This window comes from Agelaius tricolor, unplaced genomic scaffold (genome assembly GCF_023055355.1).
Source record: "Agelaius tricolor isolate 1412-34295 unplaced genomic scaffold, bAgeTri1.0.p SCAF_17, whole genome shotgun sequence".
NCBI classification, from domain to species: Eukaryota; Metazoa; Chordata; class Aves; order Passeriformes; family Icteridae; genus Agelaius; species Agelaius tricolor.
Window position 1 is genome coordinate 16,281,776 of NW_027269277.1, and position 17,217 is coordinate 16,298,992.

The 17,217-nt window shown below is 50.1% G+C and overlaps 1 protein-coding gene across 4 annotated transcripts in view; it reads right to left on the reverse strand.

Annotated features, from left to right (window-relative positions):
• Window positions 1-17,217, reverse strand: part of LOC139597390 (gamma-aminobutyric acid receptor subunit alpha-3-like) — a 116,756-nt gene that overhangs the window by 52,312 nt on the left and 47,227 nt on the right. For all 4 annotated transcript variants that reach the window (XM_071442695.1, XM_071442697.1, XM_071442696.1 and 1 more), the window contains exons 2-3: window positions 12,237-12,367; window positions 7,595-7,716 (exon numbers count right to left, since the gene is read on the reverse strand). In XM_071442695.1, the coding sequence (XP_071298796.1) occupies window positions 7,595-7,716; window positions 12,237-12,328 (214 nt within the window). In that variant the 5' untranslated portion in view covers window positions 12,329-12,367. The remainder of the gene's footprint in view (window positions 1-7,594; window positions 7,717-12,236; window positions 12,368-17,217) is intronic.

Consider the following 17,217-nt stretch of genomic DNA (forward strand, 5'->3'; position numbering starts at 1 on the left):
ACAAAGCATGAAGTCAGATCAGAGAGAAGAGATGAGAAGTTGGGAGAAGTGGAACATTAAGACAGAAAAACAGATTAAACACAGACTCAAAACCCTAGAAATTGTAATAAACAACAGAGGACAGTTCTGTTTGTCATCTCATGTTTCTCTCACACAAACACTAGGTCTAGATAATGTTTCTAAGGCAGCTTTATCACACACAGGTGAAAAACCTATCCACAAATGAAAAGGTCAATTTCAACATTTCATCCAGATTTTAGGAAATAAAAGTTCCATAAACTTCAATCTGGACAATTTAACAATTTTTACCACTGTTATAGGTTAATGTCACTGCAAACAGATTTCTTCTTGGTTCCTGCCAGGCAGATAAGGTCTTGCTGTTTCATTTTGGACAGCACTGTACTTTCAAGAGAAGGCAGCTCTGTAATTTAATTATTCTATATCAGCCCCTGTGCCTTAGTGCTCCCACAGTAACAGACAAGCCCTCACCTGCAGGAGGTCAGGCCAAAATGACAGATGCACTGAGGTGTAGCACACCAAGCATCTCCTGGGAATGTCTCAACCTAAAGGGAGCTGCTCTGAACCCAAATCCAAACCCTGCTGGCCATCAGCACTTGAATTAGTGAAATGCAGGTGGCCAGGCAGGGATACAGATGTTCCTCAGGAGCCATCCTGCCAAACCACACCATCATTAAAAGAGCAGGAAGAGACACTGCACCACAGAAAGAGGAAACAAGAGAAACCCCAACAGAGGTGCACTTTGCTGACAAAATAATCATGGAAATACAACAGCAGGATAAATATTAACAGATCAAAACCATTGGCAAGACAGAGCTGACACAGTTAGGACAGAGAAAAGGCACCACAGGCCAGGTGGGCACCCCTGATCTGAGTCCTGCTGTGAGCAGCAGGCCCTGACTGCACCAAGTCCTGCTGGAGCCCAGCTGGGCTGGGAGGTGCTGACACCAAAGAACAGCACAGTGGAGAGGAGGAAGAGGAGCCTGGGCTGCTTTCACCCTCTGGACAGACCCAGTTGGGAGGGTAAAACTGGGCCTCCCTTTTGTCTGCATGAGACCACCCCAGGGATAAGGAATGGGTGCCACACCTGTCCCCAAGGGAGAAGGAACCCGAGGGGCGAGGGGCCTTGCTCTGCCTGGGGAATTGTGCTGCTTTAATCCAGCTGTCAGTGTTTGCTGCTCCTGCTATGCCCCAAGGACACTTCAGGAGGCTCCCAAACCTCAGCAGCCCCTGGTGCAGAGCTGGCCTGGCAGGATGCTGAGCAGCCACCACCCCTCAGCAGGGCTGAGCTGCTCAGGGGCTCCAGAGAGGCTCCAAGGAAACAGCACATGAGTTACCTTGTCAGTCATGCTGCATCCAGGAGGGATAACACCCATTGATCCCAGCCTGGCTGTTTAACATGCTACAAATTGCTTGTTAATTGCAATTGGAGAAACTTGCTTATCTAGGATGTTTACAACTCTTTTAGAAAACTGAGCAGCCTACTCTCTTCCCCTCTTCCTTGGGGCAGAATCTTTCCCTCCTGGCATGCCCTGGAAAATCCCAGCAGTTTTCTGGAATTCTTCCCAACCACTCAATACAGAGATTTTGTCCAGATGCCCTCTGGGTTCCTCAGCCTTACCCCAAATGTACCTCAGGCACACCCCTGGCCCTGTGGAACAGCAAATCTCTGCCTGAGCTGGAAAAACCCCTTTTGCTTTGCAAACAGCTGTGGAAGGTCCCACATGCCTCCTCCTCCAGCAGTACTAGCCCTACACTGCCAAAGCATATTTAAAGCAGGCTGTAAGGAAGGAAAAACCTGGAAATGTCCCCTCCTGGCCTGCCCAGGCATTCCCAGCATGGGTCTGTTCCATTTGCCAAATGCCATCAATCAGGAATAAAGTAGAGGGGGTTCAGCTGCCCAGGGAGCACCACTGACCCTAGAACCCCCATCCTCTGTGCTCTCCCTCATGGTCACTGTGCTGGACACCACAGTGGCCCTGTAAGGACTGCAAGGACACACAGGGTGGTTTTGGACATCTGTCATTCATGAAGAATCTCTTGTGGTCCCTTCATCTGCATCCCACTACTTGAGCATCTCTTCTTTTGGGGCACAGGACATCTCAGCCTTGCTCAGGCAGTTCCACCTCCTTCTCCTGGCCACATCTCCCCTCTCCTGCTCTTGGAGCTCCAGGGAAGCTGCAGGTGCATAAAGGAGGCTCTGCAGGGAGCCCCAGCAAGGAGAACCTGAGAGATGGAGACAGACACTTCTCACCTCAGCCCCTGCAGGCTGGGCAGAGCATCTGTGTGACTTCAGAGAGGATCTATGTGACTTCAGAGAACATCTGTGTGACTTCAGAGAGCATCTTAATGACTTCAGAGAGCATCTGTGTGACTTCAGAGAGGATCTGTGTGACTTCACAGAGCATCTGTGTGACTTCAGAGAGCATCTGTGTGACTTCAGAGAGCACCTGTGTGACCTCAGAGAGGACCTGTGTGACTTCAGAGAGCATCTTAATGACTTTACAGAGCATCTGTGTGACTTCAGAGAGCATCTGTGCGACTTCAGAGAGGACCTGTGTGACTTCACAGCTCCAGACCACGAGCAGAGGCCCGTGCTGCCCACAGAAGCTCTCTCAGGACATTTTCTGGTCCTGCAAGGCTGGCCATGACAGCAGATGTCTCCATTCCCTCGGGGTCCATCACTGCTCTCTCCTGGCTTAATAACCAATCTGTTCCCACTTCTCCCAGGGGAAACACAGCCTTTGTGCTGACAGCTCCTTCCTCTCCTGCCCCACTCTGAGCCCTAGAAGATGTTCTGTTTGTGCAGCTACCCCTTCCCTGAGCCCAGACTGTCCTTCAGTGGTCATGAGGCCACAGAAAAGACTCTGCTCTGTTCCTGAGAGGAATCCCGTGGGTAGAGCCAGGGAGAAACCTCCTGCCTGACACTGTGACACAAATGGTCCTGTCCCCAGGGCTGCAGGACAAGGGGTCTGACAGCCACCTTCCCCTGCCCTAAGTGTGCTCCCAAATCTGCCCCTTGCCCCAGGAAAGCACAGACTCCTGGCTGGCCTGGCTGTGCCCTGTTTGGGGCAGGGGCAGCAGGCAGGGCCATGCTCACCTGGAGCCTGGCTCTGCAGCAGCAGCAGGCACTCCTGAGCAGCCTCAGCACTCGCTTCAGCTCTGCCTGCAGCATCCTGGCAGCAAGAGGAGCTCTGGCATGGCAGCTATTAGAGTGGGTGGCAGCAGATGGTGAAAGCAGAGGGGATAAGAAAATAAATACAAAGAGGCTATCTTGAGGGGAGAAGTCACCACATTAACACTCTGTTGCTTACACAGTGTCTTCTCCCAAAGTCTAAACAAACACTGCTCAGCTCCTGGTGCACAGGGAGCTGAGGGAGGGGACAGGGCTGAGCACACAGCACTGCAGAGCCCTGAGAGGTGCTGCAGCCCCAAACCCTGCCCAGCCCTCTGTGTCCCAAATGCCTGCAGGGCCACCTCATCCAGAGCAGGAAAACCAGCCAGGCAAAGAGCCTGCATGTCCTGCTTCACACAGGTTACACACAATCCAGGGAACTCCATCCTCCCAGCAGCCTGTGTGGGCACAAGAGCACCACATCTGCCCTTTGCATGGACTGCAGGGTATGGATGTCTTCCCTGATATCTTCAGAAAAGCAAAGGAAAACATTTCCAAGGGAAATGGGGAGACTACAGGGAGTGCCCAGTGCTGTCTTACAGGAAAACCAATGCTCCTTGTCCATGGCCCAGTCCCACTGCAGCACAGCTGCTCATGGGGAGCAAGGCAATCCCTTTCCCAGCCCTCACACAGCCCTGGACAAAAAACTACAGGAAAAGGAATATTATTTAAGGAGTCCAAAGCTTAATCCTGCTGCATCCCATCTGGTCAGACTGGTTACCCCTGACACTGCTGGTGCACCTGTAAACACACTGACAAGTGTCAGTAAAGTGACAAGTACCAGAGCTGGCTTGGAGCTCTCTATCAAAGTGTTCACCCCACAGAAAACCCAGATTCTGTAAGATAAAAGAGCCCTAATCTTGCTGGCTCTTCCATTAACCCTAAGCTCTGGAGTCTGCAGCAGGACCATTTCTGCTTCTCTGGCCACCAGCAGCAGTGGGAGGAGAGGTCTTTCCCTCTAATTCTCCTCCTGAGAGGCCTCCAAGGCTTCGGCCTTGGGAAGAACAACCAAAACTGGGGAGAGCCTGGCTTACCAGGCTGCTCTACACACAGAGGACAACTCACTGCCAGTCAAGAGCCCCCCAAAACCTGCAGCTCTCATCACCACCTCCCACTTGGGTCTACCAGAGTGCCTCAAGTCTCTGTCATTCACAAAGAGTCTCTTGTGGTCCCTTCATCTGCATCCCACTACTTGAGCACCTCTTCTTTTGGGGCACAGGACATCTCAGCCTTGCTCAGGCAGTTCCACCTCCTTCTCCTGGCCACATCTCCCCTCTCCTGCTCTCGGGAGCTCCAGGGAAGCTCCAGGTGCATAAAGGAGGCTCTGCAGGGAGCCCCAGCAAGGAGGTGAGAGCAGTCCTTAAACAGACAAGGGCTGGCTCAGGCAAAGGCAATTTATTATGTTAAACACGTTATTAAAGGATCTAAAGCAACAGAGCAAAGATGTTCCAAGAAAGGTTTGAACTTCCCCAGCAAGGGGCTCTTGGGACTCCTCTTGTTAATACTGAGCAGCCTTGTCTGCAGCTGAGCCTACAGTGAGCAGAAATGCCCCTCAGTCCCCGTGCAGAACTCGTTTCACTGAAATCAATACAGCCATGGGGGAGACTGGAGGAAGCAAAGCTATTAGTGGGACCAGAGTTAATTCTGGGGGAAAGAAACAAGCAACAAAAGCAATAAAACTGACTGATTGCTTATGCAGACACTGTAACCCTTTCCTGGCCGGGTCCTGCAGCACAGCAGAGGGGAGGATGCTGGCTGGGAAAGCCCCTCCTGCCCAGGGTTGGCACGGTCTCAAGGGCAGCTGCAGGGCACAGGGCTGTGGCACAGAGCTGGGCATGGGGCTGGGAGAGGCAGGGCTGCTCTGGGGAAGGAAAGGGACATTCCAGGAGATGCCATCAGCATGCAAGAGCTCAGCAAAGCAGCTCTTGGCAGCAGGACTGCAGAAAATGGGACAGCACGTGGTGACTCCAGCTCTGGGTGGGAATCACAGCTTTGGTGGGCAGGAGAGCTCAGAGCAGTGCAGGGACATCCCCTCCCAGCCCCAGGGACACTCAGCTGTCAGCACCTGAGAGGGGCCACCTCTGCCACAGCACAGCACACCCGGAAACCACTCATGCCCACATCTCCCTAATCTCACATCTGTCTTCCCCACACATCTCCCTGTTTCTTCTGCCCCCTTAGATGATGCTGACTGTAGCTGTAGGCATTAGGTGGGAAGGTTTTTCCTTGGTTTTTCCTTCTCAGGCACCTCAGACAAGTGCAGGAGCTTGCAGAGAGGCTCTGCAGCAGCAGCAATGTTGGCAGCAGTGCTGAAGGCAGCTCAGGAGGCAGCAGGGCCTGGGTGAGTGCCCAGTGCCCAGAGCAGCACAAGGGGGGAGAGCCTGCCAGGTGACAGCTGCATAGGAAATAACTGAGAAGATGTGGAGATAGAGGCTCTGTAGCAAAGCAAACTGACTAAAATCAACACCAACACGAGCTGAAGGTTCTGCAAGCTGGTGGTACAAAGCCACAGGATGGTTCAGGTTGGGAAAGGTCATCAAGCCCAACTGTGCAGCCAGCATCACCACCATGTTCAGCACTAACCATGCCCTCAGGTGCCACACCAACACTTGCAGGGATGCTGGCTCTACCATTTTCCAGAGAGCCTTTCCCAGTGCTTTACAACCCTTTCTGTGAAAAGTTTTTCCTTACATCTAATCTAAACCTCCTCTGGTGCAACCTGAGGCCATCTCCTCTTGTCCTGTCATTTGTTTCCTTGGAGAACAGACTGACCCACACCTGGCTCCAAGCTTCTTTCAGGGAGCTGTAGAAAGTGAGAATGTCCCCCCTTTTCTCTAGGCTGGGCTCTCCCAGCTGCTCCTCATCAGAGTTGTGTCCAGACCTTTTCTGTGGACATGCTCTGCCCCTCAATGAATGTATCAGCATTTCTGAAAGGGAATTTTTTTTTTCCCTGTCTCTAAAATAGCAGGAATAGGTTCACCCACAGCTGCTCCATCTGCAGGCCTGTCCTTGCACTGTCACAGGCCACCACAGCACCCAGGGACTGACCTCAGCCCATGAGACACCCAACAGCCAAACTGTAGCCCCACATTTCTCTTCCCAGAGAAAAGCAAGGCACAATTCTTCCCAGGAATATTTCTGGGATTCACATTCTCTGAACCTCAGAGAAAGGGAAAACAATTCTTATCATTTGCTGTGCCTGTGTTTGTGCCAAAGTAGAATGCAATGTGGAGATTGTTTACCCAAAGTGATGGTGTTTTGTTTCCTTGGCCTGTCAGGGCCAGGTGTGTGTGTGTGTGTTGGGACTGTTGGGGGACAATCACGAGATTCTGGGCAGTGTGGGCAGGGTTGAGTGCTTGGCAGATCCAGTTTAGATGTAATGTAACATAGTGTAATATATTATAGAATAATACAGCATAATAAAGTAATTAATTAGCCTTTTGATAGTAACCATCTGAAATGAAACAAATGTGTTCAGTACAGGTGTCACTGAATAATCAAATATCAAAAGCCAAATAGAGGTAGAAATAACTTTTGAGAAGACATCATGGGAAAATAAAGGATCAAAAAAGACAGCATTGATAGGCAGGAAAATTTTGCTATAGCCTTCACTAGTATCAAAATTCTACCCTGTCACAGACATCTTTTATGAAAAATCCTTTCCTTAGGATTTTTCCTCCTGAGAAGCTGAGAGGCCTCAGGACCAAAATGTAACCAATGGTTATCTGCTGATGTGGGATGCAACAGGTGCATCTGGGATTGGCCCATGTTGGTTTGTTTCTAATTAATGGCCAATCACAGTCAGCTGGCTCAGATTCCCTGTCCGAGACAGAAGCTTTGTTATCATTCTTTCTGATTCTATTCTTAGCTTACCTAGCCTTCTGATGAAACCTTTTCTTCTATTCTTTTAGTATAGTTTTAATGTAATATATATCATAAAATAATAAATCAAGCCTTCTAAAACATCGAGTCAGATCCTCATCTCTTCCCTCATCCAAGAACCCCTGTGAACACGGTCACACTACCCTCACCACAAAATCCTAGGAATTATAAACCTTTTCTTGATGATATTCTATCTCTTGATCAGGGTCCCTCCTTGTAACATGAAATCTCAGCCTGAAGTTTGGGAGAGGGGAGGGTGGGATCTGCAAGGAAGCCAACTTGTACACAGTGCCTTCAGCACTGCACTTGTTAGCCCATATTGGGCCTCCCTTTTGATAAGATGGAGTCACATGAATCATTCTCTCCCCTTGCTGGGGGTTGCCAAACACCTTCAAAACAGGGAAACAGCCCCAGAGTGAGCCTGGCACTGAACAGCCCATGCTCCTGGCAGTGCCAGAGTCATTCCCAAGCCATCTGAGCTGCCTGGCCCTGCTGAGGCCTGCAGGGAGCATCACTGACCTCCGAGGCCGGGCCGCAGGCGGTTGTCGTAGCCGTCCAGGAGCCGGTCCAGGATGCGCGTGAAAATGGTGATGTTGTCCTTGCTGTCATCCACGACGTCTGAGACGTGCTTCTGAGAGAGCCTGGCACAGGGACAGGGGGGAAAAGGCAGGAGAGAGGGTTAGAGGGGAAATCTGCACCATGTGTGCTCCCAGAGCTACAGGGAGGGAAGGGCCCGAAGGGCAGGATGGGACTCAGGTTTGGGTAAATTTGTGTGATTGCAGAACTCAACACAGGGATTTCTGATCAACTTCAGCTCCCATCTGCCCTCACAGAGCTGCTCACTGTGCCCTCCCCACCTTTCCCAGAGCTACAGGGAAGGAAGGGCCTGAAGGGCAGGATGGGACTCAGGTTTGGGTAAATTTGTGTCTTTGCAGGACTCAACACAGGGATTTCTGATCCCATCTCCTCATTGTCCTTTCCCCTTCTTTCCCAGAGCTACAGGGAGGGAGGGCCCAAAGAGCAGGATGGGACTCAGGTTTGGATAAATTTGTGTCTTTTCAAGACTCACCACAGGGATTTCTGATCTCCTCTCCTCATTGTCCTTTCCCCTTCTTTCCCAGAGCTACAGGGAGGGAAGGGCCCAAAGGGCAGGATGGGACTCAGGTTTGGGTAAATTTGTGTGTTTGCAGGACTCACCACAGGGATTTCTGATCCCCTCTCCTCACTGTCCTTTCCCCTCCTTTCCCAGCTACAGGGAGGAAAGGGCCCAAAGAGCAGGATGGGACTCAGGTTTTGGTAAATTCCTGTGTTTGCACACACCACAGGGCATTTCTGATCAGCTTCCCTCTGTCCTCACAGAGCTGCTCACTGTGCCCTCCCCACCTTTCCCTGCCCAGATCCACCATGTGGGATCCACCACTGCACCACGGGGAGTGGTTTAGGAGCCCTGTTTTAACAGGAATGCCCCAGCATCCCTTGCCTGCCCCTAAAAATGGGCATTTTCTGACCAGAGGCTGTGGGAAGCTGAGTTGCTGAGGTGCCACTATCTCCTTACAGGCCAGAAAAAGTGACACCAGGTATTTGGCAGATTGAGCCATTTCAAAGATCTCTGCCCCAGGGAAGAGGGGAGAGAGAAAAATAGGAATTCAGTAAACAGGCTTAAAGCCTCATTATTAAAACACTTAGTGAACCATCCCTGCAGTTGGCTGAACTTTTCCCTGCTTATAAAAACAAATGAGCTTCCACATTCCCATCTCTGCTCAACACAAAAAGCCTGGAAGCCCCCAAACAAGATGATTTCCTCAGAACACATTCTGCCCCAGGTGGAATAAAACAAGGAGTAAATTCCTCTAAAAAAGCACATCTCACTGAACAAAATCTTCAATGTGGTTTTGCAAACACAAGGGGCTCAAGTAATACATTTGCATTTTGTGCCTCCCTTTCAATCAACAGAAAAGGAGATTGTGAGTCCTTCTGGAACCACCTGCCTCTAAAAGAGATTTCAGATGGCACAGAGCAGCAGTGCTGTGGCTTCAAGCACAGCTTTCCCCAGCAAAAATAGCTGTTAGGACCAAAACAAATGGAAAGGCAGAAGATTAAGTAACAGAAAACAAAAAGAAAAATCTATAGAGATGAAGAGTTTTCAAGGAAGATGGAAGAGGAAATAACAGAGAGACAAATGAGGCAAAAAGAAAGATTAAGAGGCACAAACAGGCAGCGAGGTGGCTGAGGAAGCCCAGCCAGGCAGGGGAAAAAAGGCAGCTGAAGCAGAGGGATGCTCAGCAGCAGCTACAGGAGCCCCTTGGGAGCAGGGAAGCTCTGATTAGCAAATTGGCACTAAATGGAAAGGTGAATAACTGGGGAGCACTGGCCAGAGGAACACCACGAATGCCACAGACCAGAGCTGGTGGACATGCAAATCATGGTTCCAATTACCAAGGACAGCACCTTTGACCATCAGAAATGTAATCCTGGGGATAGAAAAGCCCCTTAATTGTCACTTTCTAACACTTCTGCCCCTTCCCTTCCCACCCCAGCCTTATGTCCTTTGATGTGTGGCAGTCACTGCTTTCAGCATGCATCATGAAATAACTGAGGGGAAAAAATAATAAACCAACAAAAAACTACAGGAAAAGGAATGGTATTTAAGGAGTTCAAAGCTTAATCCTGCTGCATCCCATCTGGTCAGACTGGTTACCCCTGACACTGCTGATGCACCTGTAAACACACTGACAAGTGTCAGTAATGTGACAAGTACCAGAACTGGCTTGGAACTCTCTATCAAAGTGTTCACCCAACAGAAAACCCAGATTCTGTAAGATAAAAGAGGTGCAAAGAGTATTTCCTAGCAAAAGAGGAAAAATTGAGAGCAGGGTATGGGTACTTCTAGAGTCAGGCTGAATCAATACTATTTAGAATGCTACAGTTAATTGGAATATTCCCTTTTGGGCAATTCTGACATTAATTTTCATTGGTTTCATTGACCAAACACTCTGGGAAATTTCCTTTCAAGTGCCTGAGGTCTGCTTCTCCAGGGGCACATCCCACCTCTCCCAGGACCACTTGGCCTCTGTTTTTTAGCAAAGCAACACCTGGAGAAATGGTAAAGCCAGGAAGTTGAGCCTCCAGGAGCACAAGGAGGGTAACACAGTGCTGAAATTCCAGTTTGCACAGGGTGAGGCATGGTTGGGATAACACCTGACCCAGCCCTAATGCAACCTGCCAGATCCAAACACCAAAACATGTCTGGCATTACAAACTGCATCACAGCCTCCAAGATTTCCAGCTGAATCCAAATGCTGGTATTTCATCTGAACTTGAATTCCCTGCAGGTAAGAAGAGTTCTGAGAAATTTAACAAATGCCTGCAGTAATTAGTGGGGTTTCAATTGTAGCAGCTTTCAATAGATGTCATGGTTAAAAGCAATCTGTCCCAGTGTCTGCTGATGAGTATATAACCATCTATAACTTATGAATAGCTAGCATGCTCATGAAAAGCTCATTCATTAATGTTTTATAAGCTATCTTTAAAAATTACCCATAATATAAAGAGCTAGAGGACGGATTTTTGTGAAGGAACTCCTGGCGGAGGCTCAGCGGTGATGGGAAAAATGAGTTTACAAATTTCAAAGCTGTTTTACTTAGCCTGACATTTGAGGGTTTGACTTCAATGTGAGCAGTGTGGGATTCACTTGGGAGGTGCTGGGGGAGGAGCAGCGTAGGCAGGACAAGGGAAGGTGCAGGCAGGGGAGAGGCAGCAGCACCTCTGCCTGGCACCTGATTTGGGCTAATAATTCCTTTGCCAGGAAAGCTCTGGGCTGCCTCACCTCACCTTAACATAAAGCTAAAGCTGCCCTTTAGCAAGGCATAAAGGGACTGCAAAGAGATGTGCGGGATCAAGGTTTTAAAATAATTAAAATCCTCTAGGCAGGAAGGACGGAGGTTGACAGCAAATTTAATTAGGATAGGCTTGAGGAAAAGTCATTACCTTGCCACCTGTGCACAGGCTCTCTGGGGAGCTGTGCCACATCAGCACAGGGGTGCCCTCACACACAATTTGGGAAGCAAATCCTCCTGGGGACCAGTAGTGTGAGCAATCCCTACGTGGCAGGGGAGCAGCAGCTCTGGTGGGTACAGGGTGGGGAGGAAAAGGCAGCAGAGAGGAGGGCAGAGCTGCAGGCACAAGGCATGGGGACAGCCCCCACAGCCATTGTGGGGATGGGGTGAGGGGCCAGGGCTGACTGTGCCCATGCAGGGTCAGCACTCACAGGGCAGGGCAAGCTGCAAAGTCAAATCCAGGCAGACAAAGCAGAGCAGGGCAGGAGGGGCAGCACTGACATCTTTTCATGCATGAACATCCTTGATCCCTTCTGGACTTGTAACTCAGCGGGCAGCATTTCAGTGTCCATACCTGGCACTCTAAAGGCTTTTCTAAATGTTTTATAGAAGTCATGTATTATTTGCATTATTTCTCTCTCTCTGTGCAAAGCTCCTCCCTCCCCACATCTCCATCCTCCTCCCTCGAAGGGCTCCCTGAGCTCACCCAGCAAAGGCCCTGGTGGGATGCAGTCATGGACTAAAGGCTTTCATCCCCTCCAGGCAGCTCCCCGAGGCTGGGAAGGTGAGGCTGGCAGCAGCACTCTCCTTGCCAGGACAGCCAGAGCACACCCAGGCACAGGAGAGCAGCCAGGGTGGCAGAGAACCCCAGTGCTGCAGCAGGTCAGGTGTGCTGCCTGTGGGACATTACACCATTAACAGCCAAACAGATGAAGCAGATTGATTTTCTGCTCTTTAAAATAGTATTAAAATACTAAATGGGGTGGGGGGAATGTCTTTTCCAGGTTAAAACTCAGGCAAGCAAAGTCCTTGCCCAGAATGAATTGTGAAGAGGCCAAATCTGAAAATAGGTTTTGTTGCAAAAAATTGCTGACAACTGATCTCAGTGACAGCACCTCAAATAATGGCAGTGTCAGCCACGTTAGGGACTGAAGAGCCCCTGGGTGGAAGGCATGGGGATGGGGACATGGGCAGGAGGGTCAAACACAGCACAGACCCTTTAGTGCTTTCCCCTGGACCGCTTCATACACATCCTGCCCCTGGGATATTTAAGTTCAGTAAGAGGACTGCAGCCTTGGCCAACAGCTCAGCACTCAGCACCTTACCCATTAACATCAGCAGGGAGAGCCAGGAGCAGGAGCAGGACTCCAAGGCTGAGGAGGGAGAAGGGCCCCATTCCCGGGAGCCTCGGTGCCATGGTGGCAGCGTGCAGCCACTGCAAAACGAGCCTCCAAACCTGCCAGGGAGGGACAGAGGGGAATGACAGGAGAGAAAAGAGGTTTCAGTCACTAGGGAAAAGCAAACAGTTCCGTTTTTCATGCTGGACAGCTGCCAGTATTTCTGGGGTCCTGCATTTGAGATCTCAGGAAACGCTCAGGAAGCAAAGGCAGCATCGTGGGCTGGAGCACTGCTGGCCCTGGGCAAGCTGCATCATGGCAGAGCCAAGCAGGCACACACATTAAACCCTCACAGCAGATCCTGCAGCTCCCCAAGTGCTTCAGCAGCCAAGTGCAAAGCTCACTCACAAAGCCACCACACTGGCTCTTCCTCCACCTCACCAGAACAACCACACTGGCTCTTCCTCCACCTCACCAGAGCAACCACACTGGCTCTTCCTCCACCTCACCAAAGCAACCATGCTGGCTCTTCCTCCACCTCACCAAAGCCACCACACTGGCTCTTCCTCCACCTCACCAGAGCAACCACACTGGCTCTTCCTCCACCTCACCAAAGCCACCACACTGGCTCTTCCTCCACCTCACCTGCAGGCTCAGCCACAAGCTCCCCTTGCAGCAGTCCCAGCTCACCTGCTACCTCTGCCACCTTGGTGACATCCACTCAGCAGAAGCACTTGGGAAGTCTCCAGACCCATTTTTTTTTTCCCAACATCTTTTTCTAGACAGTTAAACCCTCATTTAATTCTGGTAATGACACTGCCAGGAATTATTATTAAGTTTGACCACCGAGGCCCAAGGTGGTGGGAGCGCTCGACGATACTACACTTAGTGTGCTCAGAGTTTTCATTAATGCTCAGTTTTACTTTTATTGTGATGTTATTGCACATTTAACTGCCTTCTCCTTTTATGTATCTCATTATGTTGATGCACCTTGGAGCAGCACTGCCAAGCAACAGCCTGGATAAATAGAGCTTGTCGTGACATCTCCCCCTCACAATGCTCCCTGTCTGGCACCCAGGGGGTTCAGCCAGCCCCACTCTGAGCCCCCAGAGGCAGCAGTGAAGGCTCCAGTCAATCACAGCAGGCAGAAACCAGGGCAAGGTGCTGGTGCCAGCTAAATGTGACCTCTGGGTTTCTCCTCTCCACGCTGCAGAGCCTCAGGCAGCTCCCTCCAGCACTGGAGGAGGTGCTGGCTGCGCTGCCAAAGCCCAGCAGCTGGATGGCAATTCTGGCCCAGGATGAAGGGGCAGGGGAACTATCTGAGTGCTGCCAAGGAGCAGGGGGTTCTGCACAGGGAGCTGGGAGAGGAGAGCTCCCAGCAGAATTCCCTCCTGTGCAGAGAGCTCAGCCCAGCAGCAGGGAAACACCTGGAGAGCACACATGTCCTCAGCGTGCACCTGGAGAAGAGGCTGGTGTGCTTCATCACATTTCTGCACTTAGCTGTCTCCCCACAGCAGTGGGGCCCTACAGTCTCCCTGGAGGCACTGCCTGATCCTTGTTTTTTAGCTCTAGGAGCACGAGGTACCAGGCAGGCAGAAGGTAAGAGCCAGACACCACCAGTCCTTACCACCCACCTCAGCTTTTGTTCTGGCAAGATACTCACTAACAGCAGGCACAAGGGGAAAAAACCAACCAACCAACCCAGCATTTGGCCCTAGTTACCTTTACCTTCCTCCCCATCAGCCACATAAAATCCTTGCAGAAATGAATGCACAGATTGATTTAGGCACAGTGTGCTCAGGCTTTTTCAACCAGGATTCCACCTGAATGCCCCCTAGGGAAGCTCATCCTCTGGCATGGACACACACCCATGGCTCTGGTGAGAAGAGCTCTGATTTGGGAGGCCTCCCTCCTCTGGCTCTCCCCACTTTCCAGCTGAGAAGGGACACACACAGTCTTGGAAATTCAAGTATTTGATGATGAAGCACAAATTAACTGGCTGAACATCTGTTCTGTGGGAAATTCCAATGTTTCTGGGAGACTTCGTTCCAAATCACAACAAGGACAGATAAAATGTTGATTTTTCTTACAAGGCAAATTCAGAACTTCTTCAAAAAGCAGCTTCTCAACAGATTTCGTTTCAACTTTTCCCTTTCATTTAATTTCAACTTGCATATTATACAATAGTATTTAATTGATTTTTTTTCCTAAGGCAATTTCAAATACTAGCCAAAAGCAAAAAAAAAAAAAAAAAAAAAAAAAAAAAAAAAAAAAAAAAAAAAAAATAAAAGAACCATTGCTGTCTGTCCCCTCCCCTCCCCAAAACACCACTGAAAATTTTCACTGAAATCAACATTTTCCCATTCAACTGCTGATTTCAAAAAATGCTTTGTTTGGGCAGAATTTGCACAGCCAGCAGATTCTGACCAGGGATCCCCACACATGAGGACACCTTGGATTTGCAGCAGGTGCCTTCTGGCTCTGCAGGAACTGTTGTGGCTCCTGTAGAACGTTTGGGGCCATCTTTATCAGATTTGGTGAAACCATGAGTGGAGCAGGTAATGCACCAACAGTGGAAAAGTGAAGCTAAAAAAAAAGAGCACTAGAAAATGGAGGAACAAGGTAATTTAGAGGGTCAGGAACAGTGATGAAATCCAGAACACCTTCCACGTGGGTGTGTCCTGTCTGTGCCAAGAAGCTTTTAACAACTGCATTTTCACCAGACCTTGTTCCTAGAGTTTTCCTTCAATATTACACAGAGATGAAAGTTCATTTTCTACTCTGGACAGTTCTGATGAGGAAGATGCTAGCCAAGGACAACAGAGGTGCTCAAATTAAATCAAATTTGTGCTTAAGTCTTATTTGAAGCACCAGAACCAGCTCTACACACTTGCACTGGAGCACAATCTGTTTTCACTACTTGCCCAAGCAAACGTTTTGCCAGTCACATCTCTGTTCACACTGAGAACATCCCCAAAATGGGGCTTGGCTGTGGCTGCACTCAGGGAGGACAGCCCAGCATGGAGAACAGCCTGGCACTGTTCCCTGCCACTTCCCTTTGGGCACATGCATTGTGTTTGCCTTGGGAAGCTGGACACAAGAGCCTGCAGGGTGTTCTCCTCATCCTGTGGCTACTGCACATGTGGAGATGGATTGAGAAGCAGAGGCAGCCCTGCTCATCACCCTGCTGCCAGGCAGGAAAGTGTAGGGGAATGCAAAGAGGATTTGCAGAGGGGATTTCAGCATTCAGACGGTTCAGGGATCACCCAAAGCCCCCCACAGCCAGATCCTGGTGTGATTCCTGGGGCACAGCAGCTCTCAGCATCACTTCTCCCCTTTCCTGGGGCTCCTGCAAGCCCAGCCACAGGCACACACAAGAACCCAACTGGTGCAGGTGCTTTAGGAGCCCAACAGCTACGGGCCACACAGCCTCCCTAATAAAATCAGTTTGTGAAACAACTCTGCAGGTTTCAACAGCCCAGTAACTGAGCTCCTGAGGTTTTAGCACACAAGAGCAGCTCGTGGAGAGGGTGCTGATGGCAGAGCAGGCAGAGGGGTCCCTCTGTGCCCGGGGAAGGGATGGAAACACCCACGAGGGTGCCTCAGGAAAAGCAGCCCTGGAGCTCCTGCAGCCGTGCTGGGGCTGTCCCCGTGCTATGCTAGGCTATTCAGCTGTCACTTCCCACTCAGGAAAGCTCTGAATCAGCCAACGCCTCGATCTGAATACCTGCAGGGATCCCTGATCCCCGGGAAGGGGAGGGAGGATGCAGGCAACGTGCATTTAACTGCATGGAACCAAGCGAGGGTTTGGGAATGTTAATTGGCTGTTAACAGCCTCAAAGAAGGAAAAAAACCCCAAATCTCTTACTAGGACTTGCTGAAGGGAAAACTGCACAGTGTCCATGAAGAAAAAAGTGCAGAATACCAACATTTTCAAGCTCAGAAAAGAGTGGTACAACTCTTTAGACTGACCTCCTCTTCCATATGAGTTAAAGAACACCTTCCCCAGGGCTTCTGGCTCTCCTGTGTGTCTGTGCAAGATGGAGTCTGGAGGGATGGTGTGTGTTCAGAGCAGCCCTGCACTTCTTCCTTCCTCCATCTGTCCACTGCTCACTCCTTAATGGCACAGTTAGCAAATGCACTCAGCACTAATTGTGCAGTTGCTGGTAACCTCCACAGCTGAATCCAATGCAGATTTCCTAAGAGCTCTGCTGACACCCTGCAGCTGGAATCCAGCAATACTTGAAGTTCACAACACAGGGAATTTGGCAGGTGTCTTTATGAGCACACACCTGAGGGCTTCACAAACATCCCCACTCCTCTCCAAGACAATCTGTCCAATCTCCAGAGCATCACAGCACAACAACACTCCAGGGAAATACAATCTTCCTGTTGGATGTGCTATGAACAAGGAGTTGGAAAAGCTCCCTTCCTTCCTTCCCTCATGACAGCAACATGCTCCAGCCCCTGCTGCCACTGAAGTGGGTTTGGGAACCAAAAAAAGTGCTGGAAACTTCCAAAGCAGCAAGGTATCCTAGTAGCTATGCCAACATTGGGTATCTCCTGACTTGGCACACTGAGCCTGATCTTCCCAGAAATCCTTATTCTAGAAACCATTAAATATTCTGAAGTGCCTTCCTAGGAAAGAGTGATTAGCACAGGCTTACTGCTGACAAGGGAGAGACACAGAACTCTGGAGGTGGAGACTGAAAAATAAAATTGCACAAAACCCTGAGAGAATGGCCAGAGAGGGGGATACTGCAAGCACCAGAAAAGAAATGCAGACAGAAGAGGCCCATAAACCCACCTGGGCACGTCTGTGAGAGTCACATGGGCATCTCACCCAAATTACTGCCTCCTGGGAAGATGCACAGCCAGGGGAACCATCTGATTCACTCAGCAACAGTCTCACCATGCAGACAGCATCCAGAAACCAGCCCAAAGGACAAATTTGCCCCAGCACTGTGCC